The sequence below is a fragment of the Bufo bufo genome, chromosome 4 (assembly GCF_905171765.1).
Source record: "Bufo bufo chromosome 4, aBufBuf1.1, whole genome shotgun sequence".
NCBI classification, from domain to species: domain Eukaryota; kingdom Metazoa; phylum Chordata; class Amphibia; order Anura; family Bufonidae; genus Bufo; species Bufo bufo.
This window is the reverse complement of record NC_053392.1, coordinates 607,422,480-607,445,810: the sequence shown is the minus strand read 5'-3', so window position 1 is coordinate 607,445,810 and position 23,331 is coordinate 607,422,480. Positions and strand designations below refer to the sequence as shown.

Here is a 23,331-nt window from a genome sequence, read left to right as displayed (position 1 = left end):
GGACTTTCCGTTCCAGTTAAAGTTCGGAGTTATCGTTGGGATGTTCGGGATGTCAGCACCAGATTTTCAAAGAAAGAGGAAGTTCCAGAGGAAGAGCGGCCTATTATAGGGGCCATTGGGGAGGGACCTTGGTTGCTATGGTTCCTTGTATGTAAATTTTCACTCTTTGCTGCTATTGGTGGTCAGTAAAGAAGGAGAAAGCAATACTCGCCTCCGTGTCTTTAATAAAACTATGACTTTACGTCATGAAATAGGAAAATCATTTAGTTATATTCTTTTTTCCAGGCTCTTTGAAAAATAAGTAACTCTCTGGAGCAATATTTGCATTGAAATAGTTCCAACTTTGTTGAATTTATCATTGTTTCTCTGCAAACAGGTTGTTGTTAGCAGAACCATATTCTGTTACTTGATATTGTAATTAGAACAATGCTTGGATTATCCAGTGAAACTGGAGAGTAAATTACACTGTTTCCCAAAAAAAAAAAAAAATTCTTATCGGAAGAGAAATGAAAAAAATGAAATGAAAAATTCTCAATTGTCTGTCAGAACCTCAGTAAATGTCTCAACCACAGAATCTTTAACTTTGCTTCAGCTGTCAAATCGATCAAAGAGAGTACAGGAACTGGTTGAGTTTGTCCTTCGGATTCTAGAATTTAGAGTTAACCCCACAATCTATCAACCTCTTTTTGGGTTGAATTGGAAGATAAAGAATAGAATGGACATAAAATGGCTCATTGGAGAGCATTACAAAAGTTGAAATTTTTTTTTAATATCTTTTGGTTTCTATTATACCTTCTTGTTTCGATCCAAATCAACATATACATATCTGGTGATTTGCATTCTGGAATTTAACAGCCATGGAGTAGATACATTGTATTTCATATTCTAATAGTTCAAACCTGCAGTCACAATTCTGTGGACTATACAGCGGTAATCAACCTTTTCAGTGTCTACACACTGATTCTTTGCAGTCTGGGAAATGCTATCTTTATACTGGGCACCATACAGTTTTCTGATATAGAAAAACTTAAAGGTGTTGTCTCATCTCAGACAATGGGGGCATATCGTTACATAATGGGGGCATAAGTCCCACACTTATTTCGGGAACGGAGCCCTACAAAGTGGTGGCTGAAGGACTCCAGTCCAGCCAACACCAAGCGCTCTCCTCATAGATGTGAATGGGAGTACACCGCGCATGACCGGCCACCGCTCCTATTTACTTCTATGGTCCAGACGGAAATTGCCATGCCACCCCATTGAAATAAATGGAGGGTGGCTGTGCATGCGCACTGCACCCTCCACCATTTTCGGGTCTCCATTTAGGACATAGGTGCAGGTCCCAACGCTGGGACCCGCACCTATCAGACAATTGGGGCATATCCTAGCAATATGCCCCCATTGTCTGAGATGAGACAACCCTTTTAATGTCCCCTCTTGCATTATGAGAGAGCAGCCAAGTTGTCAGGGATGAGCCCCCATAGGCACCAGGTACCGGATGCAATTCTTACCACTACACCCTTAGAGCTATAATGTTGGCTGTTTTGTTCTATGTAGGATCAATCCTATCTTCCATCACTCTAGGTCCATTAGGAGGCGATTCAAATGACAGCCATATTGAATCATTGACATTATACAATAGTTACTAATGACAATGATGAAGAATGACGTAGGATTCCAGCCTGCAGATATCATCTCCCTCTGATGTTTGTTATATTATAATGGGATGGTTGATGTCCTCAGCCTTCCCATAGAGGGATATAAATATGGCTGCAATGATTGAATGCCTTCATATACAGTATTAGGATCTCTACAAAGTCTTATTAGTCTTGTCCTTCCCTCACCCAGAGCTAAGAGTAGGATGCTCAGTATTTAGAGGAGAAACACCTTCCATTATCAGATATAAGCCGGCCCTATCCCTATGCGTTACCTGGGTGCCGTTAGTCACGGTGTAGGCATGACCCTTGACGAGACCATTCTCCAGCTCAATGTTCCCAGTATGGAGCTGAAATAAAATGACATAAAATATTATTTATGGAATAGATTCTCATGTGATATAATTATATACAGTACAGACCAAAAGTTTGGACACACCTTCTCATTCAAAGAGTTTTCTTTATTTTCATGACTATGAAGGCATCAAAACTATGAATTTTATTTCAAGACACGGAGGCTTCATATTGCTTAACCCTTTCTTTACTTTACACAATAGCAGCAAAGAATTAAACAACAAAATCCACCAATGGGCATACAGCCCTCCCCCTAGTCACAGTATAAAGGGAACATCCCATAAGTCCTTCCTCCTCTTTCTTTGCTGCTGCACAAGATAAGTATTCCACCCTCCTGCTTGCAGGGGTGGTGGTATTACGGTTATATATATAATTCTACTGGTTATTACATTATAGGGTGATTTATTGCCCCTTATGGTTTATTGTCTGTTCTGACTGTTTGCTGCGCAGGTTTTTTGTCTTGCCATTTTTCCTTACAGGCTCCGATCTGTTTCTCCCCCCCTTTTTCCCCCCTCCTTTCCCTCCCCTTAGGATCGGGGGGTTTGTTGTGACTAATTTCGGTGTGTTTCCTCCTTTACTCTATACCGGCGGTTACCTTATCCTCCGCCGCTCCGTCGCGTCCGAGATCTCGCGGCGTCTCGCGGGATCTCGGCCGCCATCTCTTCTTCTCCTACCGCTCGTTCCCGCCACTCCGACTGCTACGTCCGAGATCTCGCGTTACTTTAAGCGGGATTTCGGACGTCTTCTGAGGTGAGCCGCACTGCTGCATTCATTCGGCTTGCGGTCTCTCCTCTCCTTCAGCAGTCCGGAACGGCGGCTCCTCCTGCTACAGGGTGACTAACTCTGTGAGCATTCTCCTGGTCAGCCCTTTGGTTAGGTTATTTTAGTTAGTTTCAGGTAGTTTTTCCCTGGACCATTATCCCCTGTTTACTGTGCAGGATTATGTCAGCCCAGAAGGCTCCACCTGCGGCCCTTGGGACCCCCTCTCATGGGGACTCCCCTGGTCTCACACAGAACATGGGGATTATCCCATGTACAGGGGTAGCTACTCCGGTACCATCTGACCCGCAGGCCCTGACTCTGCAGAGATCTATCTCTGAGGCCATTATCTCTGCCATGGGCTCTATGTCATCAGTGTTAACACACTCTATATCCCAGGTCCTAATAGCCAATACCTCATCTTCGGTGACCCCTAATTCCATGTCTATACCGGCCCCTAATGCCTCCAGAACTGTTATGACTGATGGCCTGGTTCCATCCAATGACAGCGCGCCTCGGCCGCGCAAAAGAGCCTGTCCGCGCCAGGCAGAAAAAGCACGGCATTGGAAGTCTGCTCGGTCCCACCCCGAGCTAGATTCTGATTCCAACGGTGAATCTGAGGAGGAGGCTTTGATTGAATCCTATAATAATTCAGAGGAATTTGATGATGATGTGTCACCTGCTCAGGGGACATCTGTCTCCTTTTCATCCTTGCCTCGGCGACCGGTAGAGGTCGACCCGGCGGACACGACCCATTCCGTTTCCCTTATGGATCCGGCAGGGGAGGCTCTTTTTGACCCGGACTCCTTACACCACCCCAGGTCCGCAGAGTGGCTTCCAGCCCCCCACATCTCTAATTACTTAGAGTCTATGGTCCGTAAGCCCCTCAGCAAGGAGGCACGGAACAAGCTCCGGGCAGAATGCCCTCGCCCAGCGATACCCAATAAGGTATGCGAAACGCCGGTCGTGGACCCAAAGATGGTCCAATTCCTGTCCAAAACAGGATTTAGCCCCAAAAGAGGCCTAGACTCGGCCCTAAAAGCTTGCCAGGACAAGCTACTTGATATTATGGGGCCCTTATCAAAGATTTTTGATTTGGCGGAATCCGCCAAGGCTGAAGGCCAAATGGTCGACCCGGACGAACTCCGTGGTTGGGCCCAAAGAGCCATTTGCATGGCAGGTAATGCAAACACCTCCCTCAGTATTGAACGGCGTAAAGCCATTTTGTTAAAAATGTAGCCAAAATTGACCAATATGGCTTTGTCGGAGTCCGGCAAGGATGCCCAGGGTTTCCTCTTTGGGGATCCCTTTATTAAGGAACTAGGAAAGTTCGTAGGGACCTTTACCGCATTGGATAAAGCCCAAACATCGATGCGAAGGGTTTTCAGTGGTAGGGTTTCCACCAGGGTCGGCAGTATCAGGGGCCGCCTGTCCGGCCGTTCCTCTTTCCAGACCCGAGGTTCGGGTCGAGGCTCCTTCTCGTCATACCGACCGCCTACCCATGAACAGAGACATCAACCGTCCTTCTTCCCTTCCCGTGGTGCTTCCGGACGGGGAAGACCTTACAGAGGAAACCCAAACCTCAGACGCCCATTCGGTAAGTCTACCTCCCCTTCTTCCTTTTTCGGAAAACTGTGTAGGGGGCAGACTCCAACATTTTATTCATGGGGTTCCACATAGAGCTAGTCGCTCCGCCGGTGCTTCCATCCCCACTGTATCCCACAGTCCGTTCACAGAAATCCCAAAACCTTATAAATGTGGAGCTACGGGCTTTGTATCTCAAGGGGGCAGTAGAACCGGCCCCTCTCGATCACGAAGGGGTAATCAGCAGTATTTTTCTGGTGGAGAAAAAAGGAGGCCAGTTCCGTCCCGTTATCAATCTCAAGGCACTGAATGTATTCGTCAGGTACAGACATTTCAAGATGGAGGGCATCCATCTTCTAAGGGACATGCTACTGCCCGGGGACTGGATGGCCAAGTTAGATCTCAAAGATGCTTACTTGACGGTTCCGATTTCTCCTCCTTCCAGGGATCTGCTACGTTTCCATTGGCAGGGGACGGTTTGGCGCTTCTCGTGCCTCCCCTTCGGTCTCTCGTCCGCCCCCTGGTGTTTCACCAAACTGATGCGTCCGGTAGTGGCATGGCTCCGCTATCGGGGGGTGAGACTCATAATCTATCTGGACGATATTCTGATTATGGCGGAGGACCGTCCCTCTCTGCTGTCCCACCTGCAGATGTCAATTCATCTTCTTTCAGCTCTGGGCTTCATTATCAACCGAGAGAAGTCTTGCCTAATTCCTTCTCAGTCCATGGAGTTTCTCGGATTCCAACTGGACTCTCTGTCCTTGACTCTCAGTCTTCCCAATTCGAAGGTGCGTTCGATCCGCAAGGAGTTGCGTCGCACTCTATCCCTCCCGCAGATGTCTCTATGTCATTTGGCCAGAGTGATAGGTCTATTGTCATCCTCCATTCAGGCTATCTTTCCGGCTCCCCTCCATTATCGGGCCCTGCAGCGCCTCAAAATCGCGCACCTGCATGCCGGTGCTTCTTATGCGGACCTGATCTCTCTGGATCAGGAAACGAGAGACGAGTTGGAATGGTGGATTGCCAACCTCTCTGCCTGGAATGGCAGGGCCCTCTTCGGCCCTCACCCGGATATGGTGATAGAGTCGGACGCCAGCCTTCACGGTTGGGGTTCCCATTGCGAGGGTGTTTCCACAGGAGGTCCTTGGTCCACAGTAGAGTCCCACTTGCACATCAATGCTCTGGAGCTTCTGGCGGGTTCTTTTGCCATCCGCAGCTTCACCGGTGGGAGGGCCAAGGCCTGTATTCGCCTTCGCATGGACAATATCTCAGCAGTCCGGTACATCAATTCCATGGGAGGTACCCGTTTGAGGATGTTGACACACCTGGCCAAGGATTTCTGGGATTATTGCCTGTCCAATGGAGTTTCGGTAGTGGCGGAGTACCTGCCGGGACTACACAACACGCTGGCCGATTGGAACTCTCGCTACATCTCAGACGCCAGCGACTGGAGGTTAGACATGGAGATATTTTCTATCATCGAATCTCTCTGGGGCCCGTTTTCGATCGACCTCTTTGCATCACGCTGGAATGCCCAACTGCCCAGATACTTCAGTTGGAGACCGGACCCGTCCGCGGAGGCAGTGGATGCTTTTCTCCAACATTGGTCGGAGGACGTGATGTATGCATTTCCACCGTTCTCGATGATTCCTCGGACTTTGGCCAAGATACGTCTTCAATCTTCGGAGCTGGTGCTGATCCTTCCTTTCTGGAGCACACAGTCGTGGTTTCCGCAACTGTTGGAAATTCTGGTGGAGATCCCCAGGTTACTTCCTCTCCGGTCATCGCTACTGCTGGATCCGCTGAACCATCCTCATCCGCTGGTACTGGAGGGGTCCCTACGTCTTCTGGCGTGCAGAGTGTCGGGTTGTCCTGGCAGACCGAGGGACTTTCGGAGACAGCTATTTTCCTATTGGAGAGCGCATGGGCCCCAGGGACCAGAAGAGCCTATCGGACAGCTTGGCGATCCTGGGCTGGTTGGTGCAGCCTTCGGAACTTGGATCCCACTACGGCCGCTGTAGGCAATGTGATTCAATTTCTTAGTTCTCTTTATAAAGAAGGTAAAGCTTATCGGACTATAAATGTTTTTCGATCGGCTATTTCTTCCGGGCATAGGGGCTTTGACGGTTGTTCTGCGGGACGTCACCCTTTGGTGTGCCGGTTACTTAAGGGTTCCCGTTTTGCGCGTCCTCCCAGGCCTCGGTTTTCTAGCTCGTGGGACGTGTCGTCCGTTTTATCTTTCCTGTCATCTTGGCATTCCAATGAAGATTTATCCCTGCGCCAGTTATCGGCTAAATTGGTTACTCTTTTTTGCCTGATCTCTTGTAAAAGGGTTTCGGACGTCCGGGCATTAGATCATGACGCCCGGTCCTTTACTCCTGAAGGGGTAACATTCAATATTTCCCGACGTACAAAAACAAATATCACTTCGGTATCTTATCCCTCTTTTCCTTCTTCTGTGGCGGTCTGTCCAGTTACATGTCTGAAGGAGTACGAGTCCAGAACTCGGTCTTTAAGGTCATCCTCTGCTTCCCAGTTGTTTATTTCTTTCCGTAGGCCCTTTGCTCCGGTTGCCGCGGTAACTCTGTCGCGTTGGGTGAAGTGGATTTTGTCTCTCTCTGGTATAGATACTTCCATTTTTACGGCACATTCTGTTCGCGGCGCTTCCGCAACTTCATTAACTCTGTCCAGTGCGCGCCTTGAGGACGTCATGAAGCTGGCAGACTGGTCGCGTGTATCCACGTTTAGGGAATTTTATTTTAGGCTAGATTCACATGTTTTCGCTTCTATTGTGAATCGACTTTAAACTAGCAATATGACGCCTCCGTGTCTTGAAATAAAATTGAATGATTTTCCTAAAATATGACGTAAAGTCATGATTTTATGAAAGACACGGAGGCGAGTATTGCCCCGCCCATGTATTGTCCCTCCCTGGGGTTTATTTGCTATGTATATATTTCTTTTATAAATGTTTTCTGTCATTATTGTTATTTATGACGATTGTGGATATTGTTGAATTATTAACTTTTCTTACCTTGTCTGACGCTATGTCACATCAATAGGATTAACGCTTTGACGTTGCTGGAGATTATCTGTTTGTTTTTCTATCTCTTTTTAAGGTTGATCTCATCAGACTCGTTGAAGAATGGAGAGGATCTTCTTCAATTTCTGTTTGCCGTTTTTTCTTCAAGTCGGTGGTTCAAGACATGTTGGTCTTCCGGTTAGAGTTCTCCTGGTTCCGGTTCCAGTTTGGTTCGTTGGTGAAGTTATGAAGACAAAGAAAGAGGAGGAAGGACTTATGGGATGTTCCCTTTATACTGTGACTAGGGGGAGGGCTTTATGCCCATTGGTGGATTTTGTTGTTTAATTCTTTGCTGCTATTGTGTAAAGTAAAGAAAGGGTTAAGCAATACTCGCCTCCGTGTCTTTCATAAAATCATGACTTTACGTCATATTTTAGGAAAATCATTCAATTAACACATGTGGAATTATATACATAACAAACAAGTGTGAAACAACTGAAAATATGTTATATTCTAGGTTCTTCAAAGTAGCCACCTTTTGCTTTGCTTTGATTACTGCTTTGCACACTCTTGGCATTCTCTTGATGAGCTTCAAGAGGTAGTCCCCTGAAATGGTCTTCCAACAGTCTTGAAGGAGTTCCCAGAGATGCTTAGCACTTGTTGGCCCTTTTGCCTTCACTCTGCGGTCCAGCTCACCCCAAACCATCTCGATTGGGTTCAGGTCCGGTGACTGTGGAGTCCAGGTCATCTGGCGCAGCACCCCATCACTCTCCTTCATGGTCAAATAGCCCTTACTTTCAAAGTTTTCCCAATTTTTCAGCTGACTGACTGACCTTCATTTCTTAAAGTAATGATGGCCACTCGTTTTTCTTTACTTAGCTGCGTTTTTCTTGCCATAATACAAATTCTAACAGTCTATTCAGTAGGACTATCAGCTGGGTATCCACCTGACTTCACCTCAACGCAACTGATGGTCCCAACCCCATTTATAAGGCAAGAAATCCCACTTATTAAACCTGACAGGGCACACCTGTGAAGTGAAAACCATTTCAGGGGACTACCTCTTGAAGCTCATCAAGAGAATGCCAAGAGTGTGCAAAGCAGTAATCAAAGCAAAAGGTGGCTACTTTCAAGAACCTAGAATATGACATATTTTCAGTTGTTTCACACTTGTTTGTTATGTATATAATTCCACATGTGTTAATTCATAGTTTTGATGCCTTCAGTGTGAATCTACAATTTTCATAGTCATGAAAATAAAGAAAACTCTTTGAATGAGGTGTGTCCAAACTTTTGGTCTGTACTGTATACTGTGTATATAAAATATATATATATATATATATATATATATATATATACACTAGCTAAAGGACCCGGCTTTGCTCGGGTATATTTAATCTATTTCATTTAATGTTTGTGTGTGTCGGTAAAAGATATCAACACTGTCCACTATAACAGTGACATCTACAGCACCCCGCCCCCTTAACAGTGACCTCCACAGCCCCTCCCCACAGTGCTCCGTCCCTTAAAATTGGACCTCCACAGCAGCCCACCCCCTTAACATTGACCTTTATAGAAGCCGTCCCCTTTAACAGTGAGTTTCACAGCATACCACCCACTTGACAGTGACCTCCACAGGGGCCCGCCCCCTTAAAAGTGGCCTTTACTGGATTGGGGGCGAGTCCTTTTGAACAGCTCCCTCTAAGACAGCTGCACTGTACTGTCTGAGTGTGAGCTGCAGGGAGAAACTTTCAATTTTTCAATCCCCGTCGGCTCAGGAGTGGGAGGGGGTGTGACCTCACAGGATCAGGGGCATGGCTTAGCGGTACCTGGGGGTGGGGTTTTAAGTATTTTGAGGGTTGGCACATTGTGGCAGGGGGTGTGTCTGGGCTCCTTCATGCAAGAGTGAAGCCCCTCTGGGCACCTTACTGGCGCATTTGCATACCAAATAAACTGGATTTTCAGAGGATAAAAACATCTATTGCTGGAATAAAGGCACATCTTGAAATAAGGTACTAAATGCTATTAGGCCATGACTTTACTTCAATAGCGATTATCCTGGTGACAGATTTCCTTTAAAGCTCTCCTACAGCAGTGAAGATAAATGGCTGAGTTGTTATGGAAACCTGGAGTTAAACTGTGTATGTGGAGACTGGAGGACGTGCAAGCTTCTATTGGCTCATAAGGGTCATGTGACCAAGCTTCTATTGGCTAATGCATTTTTTTGGAATATCTCAGGAACGGTACGTCCTAGAGAGCTAAGGCCTGGTCTAAAACCGTCCCGGACACCTGATGTACCTGTGTGCCAAATTTCATGATTGTAAATGCGACGGTGCACATCCCTTTTAGCGGACATACATACGCACACACACACTCAGCTTTATATATTAGATATATATGTACTGTATATAGGAATTGCAAGATGAAGCAGTCGACATTACAATCTGATCCAGCGCTCTCTCATCCTGCCAGCTGCCTGCACAGTGAGACTCACAACAGAATGACAGTTGTGCCAAGGGGCTCTCAGACCGAGGAGACGACCAAGTCGGCAATGTGGCACCACACTGAAGATGGCAACACACTACTTTCACTGCCACAAACGGGTTTTGTCCTCTTGGTTTCTTAGTTGCATCCTGTGATTGATCACTTTGTTTTTGAGGTTCTGTTGACCCAACTTGTTTGACTACTTTTTTGCACTGCATTCTAAGCTCCACTACAACACTGGCTCATCTGACTACCCTTCCTGGATTACATGCTGCCATACCACACGCTGAGCTCTGCTACATCTCTGTTACCAACCCTTACCTTCCTGACTAAATTTACATTTGTGCCCTGGTACAACATCTATATCTGTCTCATTTCTGTTGCCAACTTCTGGATTGCCTGACCTCACTATTTTCTCCCTTCTGTACTATATGCGATGCCTGTGTGTATAGGATACTGCTGGCTTGACTAGTTCTCATGTATCAGTATATTTCTCCCCTTACAGCCCTCTTGCGGTAACAGTCCCTGATGCTCAGGATTGTGTGATTCCCCCTCCCTCCTCCTGCACAGTCTGCCATGGGTGCTCTGCATTCTCTCTACACTTGTACACAAACTATGTGCTTCTCCCCCAGCAGAATGCCTTGTGGTTGCTCCGTGGATGCTTTCCCTCCTCTCCACACACATCTGCTGTCAAGAACTTCCTTCCCCTCCATGCTGCTATCTCTAATATTGAGAGCAGGGAGGGGGAGAGCAGAGAGAACAGTTAGAAACAGGAGCAGAGCACTGGCAGCTAGGTGAAAGACTTACGCAGAAGCAAAATGGTAGAAAACTTTTAATGAAGACTATTTACAAAGATGCTTCTGTCACGGATGGTGTACAGGAAACAAGACAATACAATATAAACAATGACTCACTGCATCCACAACTAAGGAACAAAGGGGAGACCCCTGCATGGGACCTGCCGCTCTCCCTTATTGCTCAGCCTATGCGACCACCCCAAAGGTGGATGGGCGCATATCCACGTACCTCGACTATCTTACACCTGAAGACCCTACAATAGTGAGGGGACACAACCACCGGCTCCCTAAACAGACACGGAGGGAGTCAGGGTCACGTGGATCCAGAAAACAGAAAATCATAAATACATAAACAGAACTTATCTTGCAGACGACTGGGGACTGTGGACTGGGAACTAGGAACAGCATGCACACACACTCCAGGAAGTTGTATAAGCCGCACACTACTGCATTCTGGGGAGGAACTTAAAGGGCAGCAATCAGTCCAACTGCATGACAGCTGAGATAGACTAACGAGATGAGGAACTAAACCAAAACAAAGAAATTCAAGGAGGAGGATCTGAAAGGCTCCTGTCAGAGCTTCTCAGCTGTCTGGCTGTGACAGTACCCCTCCCTCTACGAGTGGACTCCGGACACTCAGAGCCCACCTTCTCAGGATGGGACCTATGGAAAGCCCTGGTGAGACGAGAGGCCTTAATGTCCGTCACTGGGACCCACATCCTCTCCTCAGGACCATAACCCTCCCAATGAACGAGGTACTGGAGGGAACCGCAGACAAGACGAGAATCCACAATCCTAGAGACCTGAAATTCAAGATTTCCATCAACCAGAGGAGGAGGCAAAGGCGAGGGTACAATAGGTTGAACATAAGGTTTTAATAACGACTTATGAAAAACATTATGGATCTTCCAAGTCTGAGGAAGATTAAGACGGTAGGCAACAGGATTGATGACAGACAGGATCTTGTAAGGCCCAATAAACCTAGGACCCAACTTCCAGGAGGGAACCTTCAATTTGATATTCTTGGTAGACAACCACACCAGATCACCAACATTCAGGCCTGGACCAGGCACACGTCTCTTATCTGCCACACGCTTATATCTCTCACTCATGCTCTTTAGATTATCCTGAATCTTTTGCCAAATAGATGACAAAGACGAGGAGAATCTATCCTCATCAGGTAAACCAGAAGACCCCTCTCCCGAGAAAGTCCCAAACTGCGGATGAAACCCATATGCACCAAAAAATGGTGACTTATCAGAGGACTCCTGACGACGGTTATTTAAAAGCAAACTCAGCAAGGGACAAAAAAGAACACCAATCCTCCTGATTCTCCGCCACAAAACAGCGCAGATATGTCTCCAGATTCTGATTGACGCGCCATTCGACTGCGGGTGGAAAGCAGAAGAGAATGACGATCGAACCCCCAAGCGAGAACAGAAAGCCTTCCAGAATCTGGAAACAAACTGCGTGCCCCTATCAGAGACTATGTCTGAAGGAATACCATGCAATTTGACAATGTGGTCAATAAATGCCTGCGCCAGCGTCTTAGCATTGGGCAAACCAGGAAAAGGGATGAAATGCACCATCTTGCTAAAACGGTCCACCACCACCAGAATCACAGTCTTCCCCGAGGAACGAGGCAAGTCCGTTATGAAGTCCATGGACAGATGTGTCCAAGGACGGAAAGGAATGGGTAAGGGAAGGAGAGGACCTGATGGCCGTGAATGAGGGACTTTGGCACGAGCGCAAGTCTCGCAAGCTGCCACAAAACCCTCAACCGACTTACAAAGCGCAGGCCACCAGAATCTCTGAGCGATGAGATCCAGTGTGGCTCTTGCCCCCGGGTGCCCAGCGAGGACCGTATCGTGGTGTTCCTTAAAAATCTTGTGTCTCAAAGCGAGAGGCACAAACAACCTCCCAGGAGGACAAAGATCAGGAGCCTCTGACTGGGCTGCCTGCACCTCTGCCTCCAATTCAGGAAAAAGAGCAGAGACCACCACACCTTCAGCCAAAATGGGACCCGGGTCTTCAAAATTCCCACCTCCCGGAAAACAACGTGACAGGGCATCTGCCTTCACATTCTTAACCCCAGGGCGGAACGTGACAACAAAATTAAACCTTGAAAAGAACAAAGACCATCTGGCCTGTCTCGGGTTCAGACGCTTGGCTGACTCCAAGTAGACCAGATTTTTATGGTCAGTAAACACGGTAATAGGGTGTCTGGCTCCCTCTAGCCAATGGCGCCATTCCTCAAAAGCCAACTAGATGGCCAACAATTCCCTATCTCCCACATCATAATTTCTCTCTGCGGAGGAGAGTTTCTTCGAGAAAAAGGCACATGGTTGCCATTTGGCAGGAGAGGAACCCTGAGACAAGACCGCACCCACCCCTACCTCAGAAGCATCAACCTCAACTTTGAAGGGTAACGAAATATCAGGTTGTACCAGGATGGGAGCGGAAGCAAAACTCTCCTTGATATTAGAAAAGGCCTTACGCGCCTCTACCGACCAGGAAGAAAAATCTACCCCCTTTCTGGTCATATCAGTGAGTGGTTTAACAACAGAGGAATAATTCAAAATAAATTTCCTGTAATAATTGGCAAAGCCCAAAAAACGCATCAGCGCCTTCTGATTCTCAGGAAGCTCCCACTCAAGCACAGCGCGGACCTTCTCGGGGTCCATGCGAAAATCAGAAGCGGAGAGAAGAAACCCCAGAAATTGAATTTCTGGAACCGCAAACACACATTTTTCCAGTTTCGCGTATAATTTATTCTCCCGCAGGATGAGCAAGACCTGACGTAAATGTTCCTTATGAGTCTTGAAATCAGGAGAAAAAAATCAAAATGTCATCCAAATACACTAATACAAATTTTCCCATTAAATGATAAAAAATGCTGTTCACGAAATGCTGAAAAACGGCTGGGGCATTCATCAAACCAAAAGGCATAACCAAATTCTCAAAATGGCCCTCAGGGGTATTGAAAGCCGTCTTCCATTCGTCTCCTTCTCTGACCCTGACCAGGTTGTATGCCCCTCTTAGGTCTAATTTGGAAAAGACTTTAGCCCCAACAACCTGGTTAAACAGGTCCGGGATCAGAGGAAGCGGATAAGGGTCACGAATAGTGATACTGTTCAGCTCCCTGAAATCCAGACAAGGTCTTAAAGAACCATCTTTTTTCTTAACAAAGAAAAAACCAGCGGCAACAGGTGACTTCGAGGGTCGTATGTGTCCTTTTCTCAGACTCTCAGAGATATAAGCACGCATAGCGACCCTCTCAGGTTGGGAAAGATTGTATAAACGAGATTTAGGCAGCTTGGCGCCTGGGATGAGATTAATAGGGCAATCGTACTCCCTGTGCAGGGGCAAATCCTGAACTCCACTCTCAGAGAAGACATCCGAAAATTCAGAGAGGAAAGGTGGTACAGTCTTAGTAGAAACCTCAGAAACAGATGTTATGAGGCAATTCTCTCTGCAGAAGTCACTCCAACCATTTATATGCCTCGCTTGCCAATCAATGGTGGGGTTATGTTTAGTGAGCCAGGGTAGCCCCAACACTAGAGGAGTAGGCAAACCACTAAGGACGAAACATGACACATCCTCAACATGAGCATCACTCACAATTAAACGGATATTGTGAACTATGCCCTTTAATGATTTCTGAGAAAGTGGAGTGGAATCAATAGCAAAAACAGGAATATCCTTTCCCAAAGTGCATACCTGGAAACCATGAGTTATTGCAAATTGATTATCAATGAGATTGACAGCTGCTCCACTATCCACAAAAATCTCACAAAAAATGCTTTTGCTCTCTAGCGCCACCCTAGCAGGCAGGACAAAACGGGAACTACAAGCAACCGGAAAACCTTCAATTTCTGCCTCAACCCTGCCAATAGTAACAGACGGAACATTTTTAAAAGATTTTTTCCTTTTTGTTTCTTTATTACTCCCAGAAAACTGCCTGAATCTCCTAGAGGGACAAACATTTGCCAAATGATTTATACCTCCACAACAAAAACAAACCCTCCCATGCGGGCTGAATCTTCTATTGTCTGAGGCAATCAACCCCAGCTGCATGGGCTCCTGCTCAGAGGGGGCTAACAGCGACTGAGACCCCTGCGCACAGAAAGAGACCGCTGCACTGTCCCGGGACTGAGTATGACAGGAAGGAGAGATCTCTCCTCTTTCTCTAAGACGCCTGTCAATACGAACGGCCTGAGACATAGCAGAATCCAAGGAGGTAGGTCTCTCATAAAAGGCAAATGCATCTTTCAATCCCTCTGAAAGACCATGGCAAAATTGACTTCGGAGTGCAGCATCATTCCAACCAGTATCAGCTGCCCATCTCCGAAATTCTGAGCAGTATATCTCTGCGGATTGTTTACCCTGGCATAACAGACGTAGTCTAGACTCAGCCAGAGCAATACGATCCGGATCACCATATATCTGACCCAGGGCTAAAAAGAATTCATCCACTGAACGGAGGGGCCGTGCCCCCTCCGGCAGCGAAAAGGCCCAGGATTGAGCGTTACCCCTGAGCAGCGATATAATGATCCCCACCCTCCGTTCTTCATCACCAGAGGAATGGGGAAGAAGGCGAAAATGGAGTTTGCAAGCCTCTCTAAAACGCACAAAATACTCACTACCCCCGGAGAACGTATCCGGGAGCGAGATCTTAGGCTCAGAACAAACTCCATGAACGCAAGCTGAACCGGTCACTTGAAACTGAGAAAAAGTCTTACGGAGATCAGCTACCTCCAATGAAAGATCCTGGAAGCGCTCAGCCAAAAGTGAAACCGGATCCATGCTTGAGACGGTTTTGGGCGGCTTATAATGTCACGGATGGTGTACAGGAAACAAGACAATACAATATAAACAATGACTCACTGGATCCACAACTAAGGAACAAAAGGGAGACCCCTGCATGGGACCTGCCGCTCTCCCTTATTGCTCAGCCTATGCGACCACCCCAAAGGTGGATGGGCGCATATCCACGTACCTCGACTATCTTACACCTGAAGACCCTACAATAGTGAGGGGACACAACCACCGGCTCCCTACACAGACACGGAGGGAGTCAGGGTCACCTGGATCCAGAAAACAGAAAATCATAAATACATAAACAGAACTTATCTTGCAGACGACTGGGGACTGTGGACTGGGAACTAGGAACAGCATGCACACACACTCCAGGAAGTTGTATAAGCCGCACACTACTGCATTCTGGGGAGGAACTCAAAGGGCAGCAATCAGTCCAACTGCATGACAGCTGAGATAGACTAACGAGATGAGGAACTAAACCAAAACAAAGAAATTCAAGGAGGAGGATCTGAAAGGCACCTGTCAGAGCTTCTCAGCTGTCTGGCTGTGACAGCTTCATATTGCATTTAGTAAGAAAATAAATAATAAAAACATAAATAATTTGGCTTAAAGGTGTTCACACAATTTAAAAGGATTGTTGCATTTGATGCATTATTTGGGCGTATGAACATCATGGGAAGAGTCCCTGCCTTGGACTCTGAGAAACTTTTGAGATTAAAGGAGTTGACCGTAATGAGACAGTGTCCTTTAATTTCCCCTTCTTAGTGCTTACAATATCAGCTGATCTGATCAGACGTTTCAGGTAAGGATATGTACAAACTTCAGGCCTTAAAGGGGTTGTCCGGGTTCGGTGATTATTAGTAAATAGGCTGCTTTTCACTAACAGCCTACATATATGTGGGTGCTATCTTTATTTCTTTATTCTGATGACCCCATTCCTCAGACTGGATTTGCGGAGATGACCCCATTCCACTGGATTTGCGGAGGATGACCCCATTCCACTGGATTTGCGGACCGGAAGTGTGATTTTTTTTTGTTCAGCTGGTGACGTACCGGGCTCCTTACTGGTGTGCTAAGCGGAAGACGAGGCTTAGCACACCAGTAAGGAGCCCGGTACGTGTTTTGTAGGAGGGAACTGGCATCGCTAGAGAACGCCCTTCTGTGCCGGTTACGTGACCGGGCACAAAGGGGCGTTATTCTGGGCTGAAGGAGGTTGATTTGGAGGCAGGGAGCACTTCTGTTTAGCATAGTGCACGCCTCTCATCTGCGTTTACACTGAATGGGGCCGCATGGATTATGCATATGGGACGCCTCCCATGTCCTTACAGATGAGGGGGAGGAATGGAAGGCAAAGGAATATTGCGGAACCCATAAGGCAGTGTGGCAAGAAATTACATAGAGGGAGCGCTGCAATGTAAACAATACCGAGCGCAGCCTCGGGGACCCGTAGGAGCCCCGTAGGAGTGAATAAAAAAACAACTGGAAACCTTCAGTGGGACATTACAGATACATTTAACGGTGAATACTAATGTTAGTTAAAAAGACTGTCATCCCGGACAACCCCTTTTATACAAACCACTAAGTCTTGCCTCGGTTTGTTAGACTTTGCATTCACCTCTGCTTGTGGTGCCAGGTTCCTGCCCGGTGGACAGATTAGTGAAGGCTTAGGAGAGTTTACTGACTGTTGCTGGCAGGAGAAGCTCGAATACAGGTTGGGATTTGTGTTCACAATGATGTGCAAATAAGACGGCCGGGGAAAAACAGAAGTGAAGATCTCATGCAGGATTGAGCAGAGTATTTAAAGGTGCAGCGATGCTCTACAACCACCACAAAACAGTGGCACTGCAACATGAGCTCATGTGAGGTCCTTCCTCCTGTTTTATTGCCTGAGAGATGTTATTCTTTCATTAAAGGGTTTCTATCACTTCGTTTCACATATTTAGCTGTCAGACACTAGCGATCCGCTAGTGTCTGCTCTGCCAAACCATCCTAATATAATTGCTTTTTGGGCAGCCGTTTTGCTAAAAAAAAAACTTTTATTAATATGCTAATGAGCCTCCAGGTGCTATGGGGGCGTCATTAGCACCTAGAGGCTCCGTCTACCTTCACAAACTGCCACCACCCAGCGCGTCCCTCCAGCCCGCCCATCTCCTCCGGAATGCGATCCTCCCTGTGAGCGTATGTATTCGGCGCATGCGCTGTGAATGTCTGACCGCTTCCCTGCTCAGACATCTCCACTGCGCCTGCACGATGATGTCATAGTGTTCCGAGGAACAGGCGCAGTGGAGATGTTTGAGCAGGGAAGCGGTCAGACATTCACTGCGCATGCGCCGAATACAGGCGCTCACAGGGAGGATCGCATTCAGGAGGAGATGGGCGGGCTGGAGGGACGCGCTGGGCGGCGGCAGTTTGTGAAGGTAGACGGAGCCTCTAGGTGCTAATGACGCCCCCATAGCACCTAGAGGCTCATTAGCATATTAATAAAAGTTCTTTTTTTAGTAAAACGGCTGCCCAAAAAGCAATTATATTAGGATGGTTTGGCAGAGCAGACACTAGCGGATCGCTAGTGTCTGACAGCTAATTATGTGAAACGAAGTGATAGAAACCCTTTAAGGGAACCCTCCTGGCAAATGTCTACTCCCTATTTTCCTGCATTATATGAGCTCAGCTAAACTGTTAGGGGTATGTCAGTGTACAAGCTCAGGATCAGTACAGGATAAGTAATGTAATGTATGTACACATTTGACACCAGCAGAATAGTGAGTGCAGCTCTGGAGTACAATACAGGATGTAACTCAGGATCAGTACAGGATAAGTAATGTGATGTATGTACACAGTGACTGCACCAGCAGAATAGTGAGTGCAGCTCTGGAGTATGATACAGGATGTAACTCAGGATCAGTACAGGATAAGTAATGTATGTACACAGTGACTGCACCGGCAGAATAGTGAGTGCAGCTCTGGAGTATAATTCAGAATATAACTCGGGATCAGTACAGGATAAGTAATGTAATGTATGTACACAGTGACTGCACCAGCAGAATAGTGAGTGCAGCTCTGGAGTATAATACAGGATGTAACTCAGGATCAGTACAGGATAAGTAATGTAATGTATGTACACAGTGACTGCACCAGCAGAATAGTAAGTGCAGCTCTGGAGTATGATACAGGATGTAACTCAGGATCAGTACAGGATAAGTAATGTATGTACATAGTAACTCCACCAGCAGAATAGTGAGTGCAGCTCTGGAGTATAATACAGGATGTAACTCAGGATCAGTACAGGATAAGTAATGTATGTACACAGTGACTGCACCAGCAGAATAGTGAGTGCAGCTCTGGAGCATAATACAGGATGTAACTCAGGATCTGTACAGGATACGTAATGTATGTATGTACACAGTGACTGCACCAGCAGAATAGTGAGTGCAGCTCTGGAGTATAATACAGGATGTAACTCAGGATCTGTACAGGATAAGTAATGTAATGTATGTACACAGTGACTCCACCAGCAGAATAGTGAGTGCAGCTCTGGAGTATAATACAGGTTGTAACTCAGGATCAGTACAGGATAAGTAATGTAATGTATGTACACAGTGACTCCACCAGCAGAATAGTGAGTGCAGCTCTGGAGTATAATACAGGTTGTAACTCAGGATCATTACAGGATAAGTAATGTAATGTATGTACACAGTGACTCCACCAGCAGAATAGCGTGCAGAGTGCAGCTCTGGAGTATAATACAGGATGTAACTCAGGATCAGTACAGGATAAGTAATGTAATGTATGTACACAGTGACTCCACCAGCAGAATAGTGATTGCAGCTCTGGAGTATAATACAGGATGTAACTCAGGATCAGTACAGGATAAGTAATGTATGTACACAGTGACTCCACCAGCAGAATAGTGAGTGCAGCTCTGGAGTATAATACAGGATGTAACTCAGGATCAGTACAGGATAAGTAATGTAATGTATGTACACAGTGACTGCACCAGCAGAAAATTGAACATAACTATCTAATATAAGGATTGGGACATTATCATTTCCAATAAAAATGTGTTGTTGATTTGCAGTAGATTTAACCCTATGTGAAATTCACAGTGGAAATCTGCTTGACATGCTAAAGATTTAAAATGCTCTGGATGGAGCTGCTACTGTTTAACACAGGACTTTCCGATTTTCAACATGCAACATTTCCACTGGAGGAAATCTGCACCATTAATGTACTCTGATACAGAATGTAACTCAGCCTATGATCTGCTTTGCTGGACAGTCCCACAAAATTGGCAAAAGCAAAGTTTTATAACGTTCTGTAATGTTATCTGTTTACAATACATATGGTAAATACTTTCATAGCTTTTCTTTGCCGCTGCTCTTTTTATTGGATTATATACTTACGTCGCCTGGTGTTGTACATCCCATAAGAGATCCTGATTGTGCAGCAGCTAAAACAATGTCTCTCAGGTCTGATGGGGGTTTGGATAGGTTAAAATCCATTTGCACCCCTCCTGTAAAATCCACCAGTGCCTCGGAGATGAATCCCCAGTGCAGGTTCTGGTACGACCCTCGCAGCCTGAAAAGATAAAAGCAACAATTTGAAGGATGTAAGGGGAAATTGCTACACCCAAGCACTTCACACGGTCACTAAATTATTCCCTACAAAATAAGCAGAGGGCTTCAATCTGCCCCATAGTATAATAGGGTAAAAAGCAGGCATTGTGCATATACCTCGTACACTCTCTTAAAGGGGTTGTCCACCCAGGATGGCATCCGTCCCCCAAGATCAGCTAATCCTCAGCAAGATGCCACACAAGAAGGATTGTTCTGGGTGCCATGGAAAATGTAATACGACTGCTAGAGATGAGCGAATCTAAGCTGACGAAGTGGAATTCGATCCGAATTTCAGTAATTATTCGATTTGCACCGAATCCAAATTTCCTCACGCTTCATGCTAACGAATCGCGTTTTTTCCTAAAATGACTGCTGCATATGTTAGGACATGGAGCAAAGAACTCTGGGAACGAGCCCTTTTTTTTTGTCATGTATTAGTGGAGGGAGGGGGAAGGGTCTTATTAGCTGTTGTGTGTTGAAGTGAAAAAATTACAGCCTTTTCTGGTGTGTATTAGTGGCAAAAAAAAGTATTATTTGCCGTTCACGGCGGCAGTTATATGTTCTAAAGGAAAAATAAGAACGTCTTATTAGCCGTTCTGCGGTGAATTTACATTGCCATTCAGCGGTGACATTTTTTTGTGATGCAGCCTTTTTAGGGAAAATTGGTCGATGAATGTAGACTTTCTTCTGTAGGGACTGAGTAATTGCGTCGATTAGCCATTCAGTGGTAAAATTTGTTTGTAATACAGCCTTTTTTGGGAAAAATGGTCGGTAGCTGTAACTACGGTCAAGGACAATATATGTCCTTTACGGACCACTGGGTAAATGGTGGTGGTTCCTGCCCAGCCACACCAGCAACTTGGCCAAGTGACACCGCTTTCGCCTCCACGTCACGCCGGTGGTCCTGCGACAATGTATGCCTCTGCCTCCTCATCCTCCACGTGTCCTCAGCCTCCACTGCAGGGACAATTCACAGTGCCCCTCCAGCATACTAATTGTGCAGGGCACGGCGGTGTCACGCTGTTCTGCACCTCGTTTGCCTGGACGAACGGAGTCACACAGGGGAGGAACTGCTCCGTGTCCTTCATCAAGAAATCGAATCCTGGATTTCTCCGCGACAACTCAAAATCGGAATCATGGTGACCGACAACGGGAAGAACATGGAGTCGGCGCTGCGTCACGGAGGGCTGAGCCATGCGCCCTTCATGGTGCATGCGTTCAATCTGGTTGTAAAGCGGTTCCTGAAGTCTTCCACCCATCTGCAAGACACCCTAAAAATTGAGGAAACTTTGCATGCACTTCAGCCACTCGTACACCGCCAAGCACACCCGCCTTGAGCTGCAGTGGCAGAACGGCATCCCCCAACATAGGCTGATATGCGACGTTTCCACCGGTTAGAATTCCACCCTCCATATGTTGGACCGACTGTACGAACAGAGAAAGGCCATAATTTCTTGATGATCCAAGTGGACAGAGGTACTTCCCTGTGTAACTTCGATGTCAGCCAGTTGCAGCTCATGCGTGACACCTGCTGTTTGCTCAGGCCCTTTGAGGAGGCCACTTTATTTGTCAGTCGCCAGGACTACGAGATGAACAACGTCATTCCACTGCTTCATACCCTGGAAAAGATGGTGGTAACAATGGCTGGTCATGGGACTGGAGACGTGGCGACTACATCTCACAGCCACATGAGCCCTGTGGGGGCTGCACTGGAGGAGGAGGACATTGGAGCACAAGCAATGTGTAGCAAAATGGGTGTTTTTTTTACACAGGTGACAGGAGAGGAGGAGCAAGAGAGAGATGAGGAAGATGAGGCAGATGACCCAGGCACACTGTGGCAGTATTCATTGGAGATGGAGGCGGGGAGTCCCTCCGAGTCACTTGTGTAAATGGCCCAATGCATGCTCACTTGCTTGGGTAATGACAGCTGAATTGTCACCATTGGCCAGGGGGATGACTTCTGGCTCTCCACCATGTTAGACCCTCGCTACCGGTCCAAAATAGGGGCATTTTTTACACCCGCAGAGAGGGAGAGGGTGGCAGGAGCAGTACCAGCTCCATCAGCAGCAGCCTGAGTCTAGAGTCGCTGATGAGCAGCTTTCTTCACCTGCATAGTAAAGAAACTAATCACCAGCAGCTAGACCTGTAGCAGAACCCAAACCAGCAGGTGGTGGCATACTTGGAGTGCACCCTGCCACCCGTCATCGAAGATCCACTGGACTACTGAGCAACCAAACTGGTTTAGTGGCCGCAACTGTCCGAGTTTGCCTTGGAAAAGCTGTCCTTTCCGGCCAGTAGTGTGGCATCAGAGCGGGTGTTTAGTGCGGCAGGGGCCATAGTTGCCCCAAGAAGAACTTGCCTGTCCACCCAAGATGTGGAGAGACTGACCTGAGCTACTATTCTGATGCTGCCACCCGCCTGATGCCACATATCTGATGCGAAGTGCTCCTTCTTACACCCACCATCGTCAGCGGGTACTGTTATTACCACCCACCTCCCCACTCTGTCACCGGGTCACTCTGTGGCCTTCTCATGCTGCTGCTGCCACCTCTACATTCTGTCATTGTGCCACTCTGTGGCCTCCTCGTGCTGCTGCTGCCACCTCACCACTATGTCACTGGGCATCTTTGTGGCCTCCTCATGCTGCTGCTGCCACCTCACCACTATGTCACTGGGCATCTCTGTGGCCTCCTCATGCTGCTTCCACCTCACCACTATGTCATTGGGCCACTCTGTGGACTTCTCATGCTGTTCCCACCCTCCAACTTCATGACTGGGCCACTATTTTGCCTTTCGGCCTGGCTGACATCATCATTTATTTGACCCTTCTTCTGATCTGTCAGAAGGAAAGAAAAATGAGATGCACAACGGATCCTGTCTGTGTAGCAGCTGTAAGGCCTGTATGGTCCCATCAGAATTGGCTTATGATTTGGTAGCCAAAAGCAGGAGTCGGTACAAAACACACTGACGGATCAGAGGAAGGGCAAAATAATAAGTGACGTCAACACAAACTTACTGCGGACACCCTCTCCACTCTGTCGGGGGGCTCTACTTGTATAAGCGTTTAATAGAACAGGTTCTGTAGACATCTATGTGGAATCAGCTGACGACGGTGTAAAAGGAGTGCACTTCTTCTTGGCGCTAACATCGACCTTTAAGGCTGAGTTCATACTTGAGTTATTTGGTCAATTTTGGCCTCGTGACTGCCCAAATAAGTGAAGTGTGCAGTGATTCTAAGAGCGACA

At 46.9% G+C, this 23,331-nt stretch overlaps 1 protein-coding gene across 1 annotated transcript in view; it reads right to left on the bottom strand.

Moving 5' to 3' along the window:
• Positions 1–23,331, bottom strand: part of LOC120997544 (calpain-13-like) — a 162,696-nt gene that overhangs the window by 72,254 nt on the left and 67,111 nt on the right. Inside the window, exons 6-7 of the mRNA XM_040427635.1 lie at positions 19,874–20,048; positions 1,928–2,002 (exon numbers count right to left, since the gene is read on the bottom strand). Coding sequence (XP_040283569.1) covers positions 1,928–2,002; positions 19,874–20,048 — 250 coding nt within the window. The remainder of the gene's footprint in view (positions 1–1,927; positions 2,003–19,873; positions 20,049–23,331) is intronic.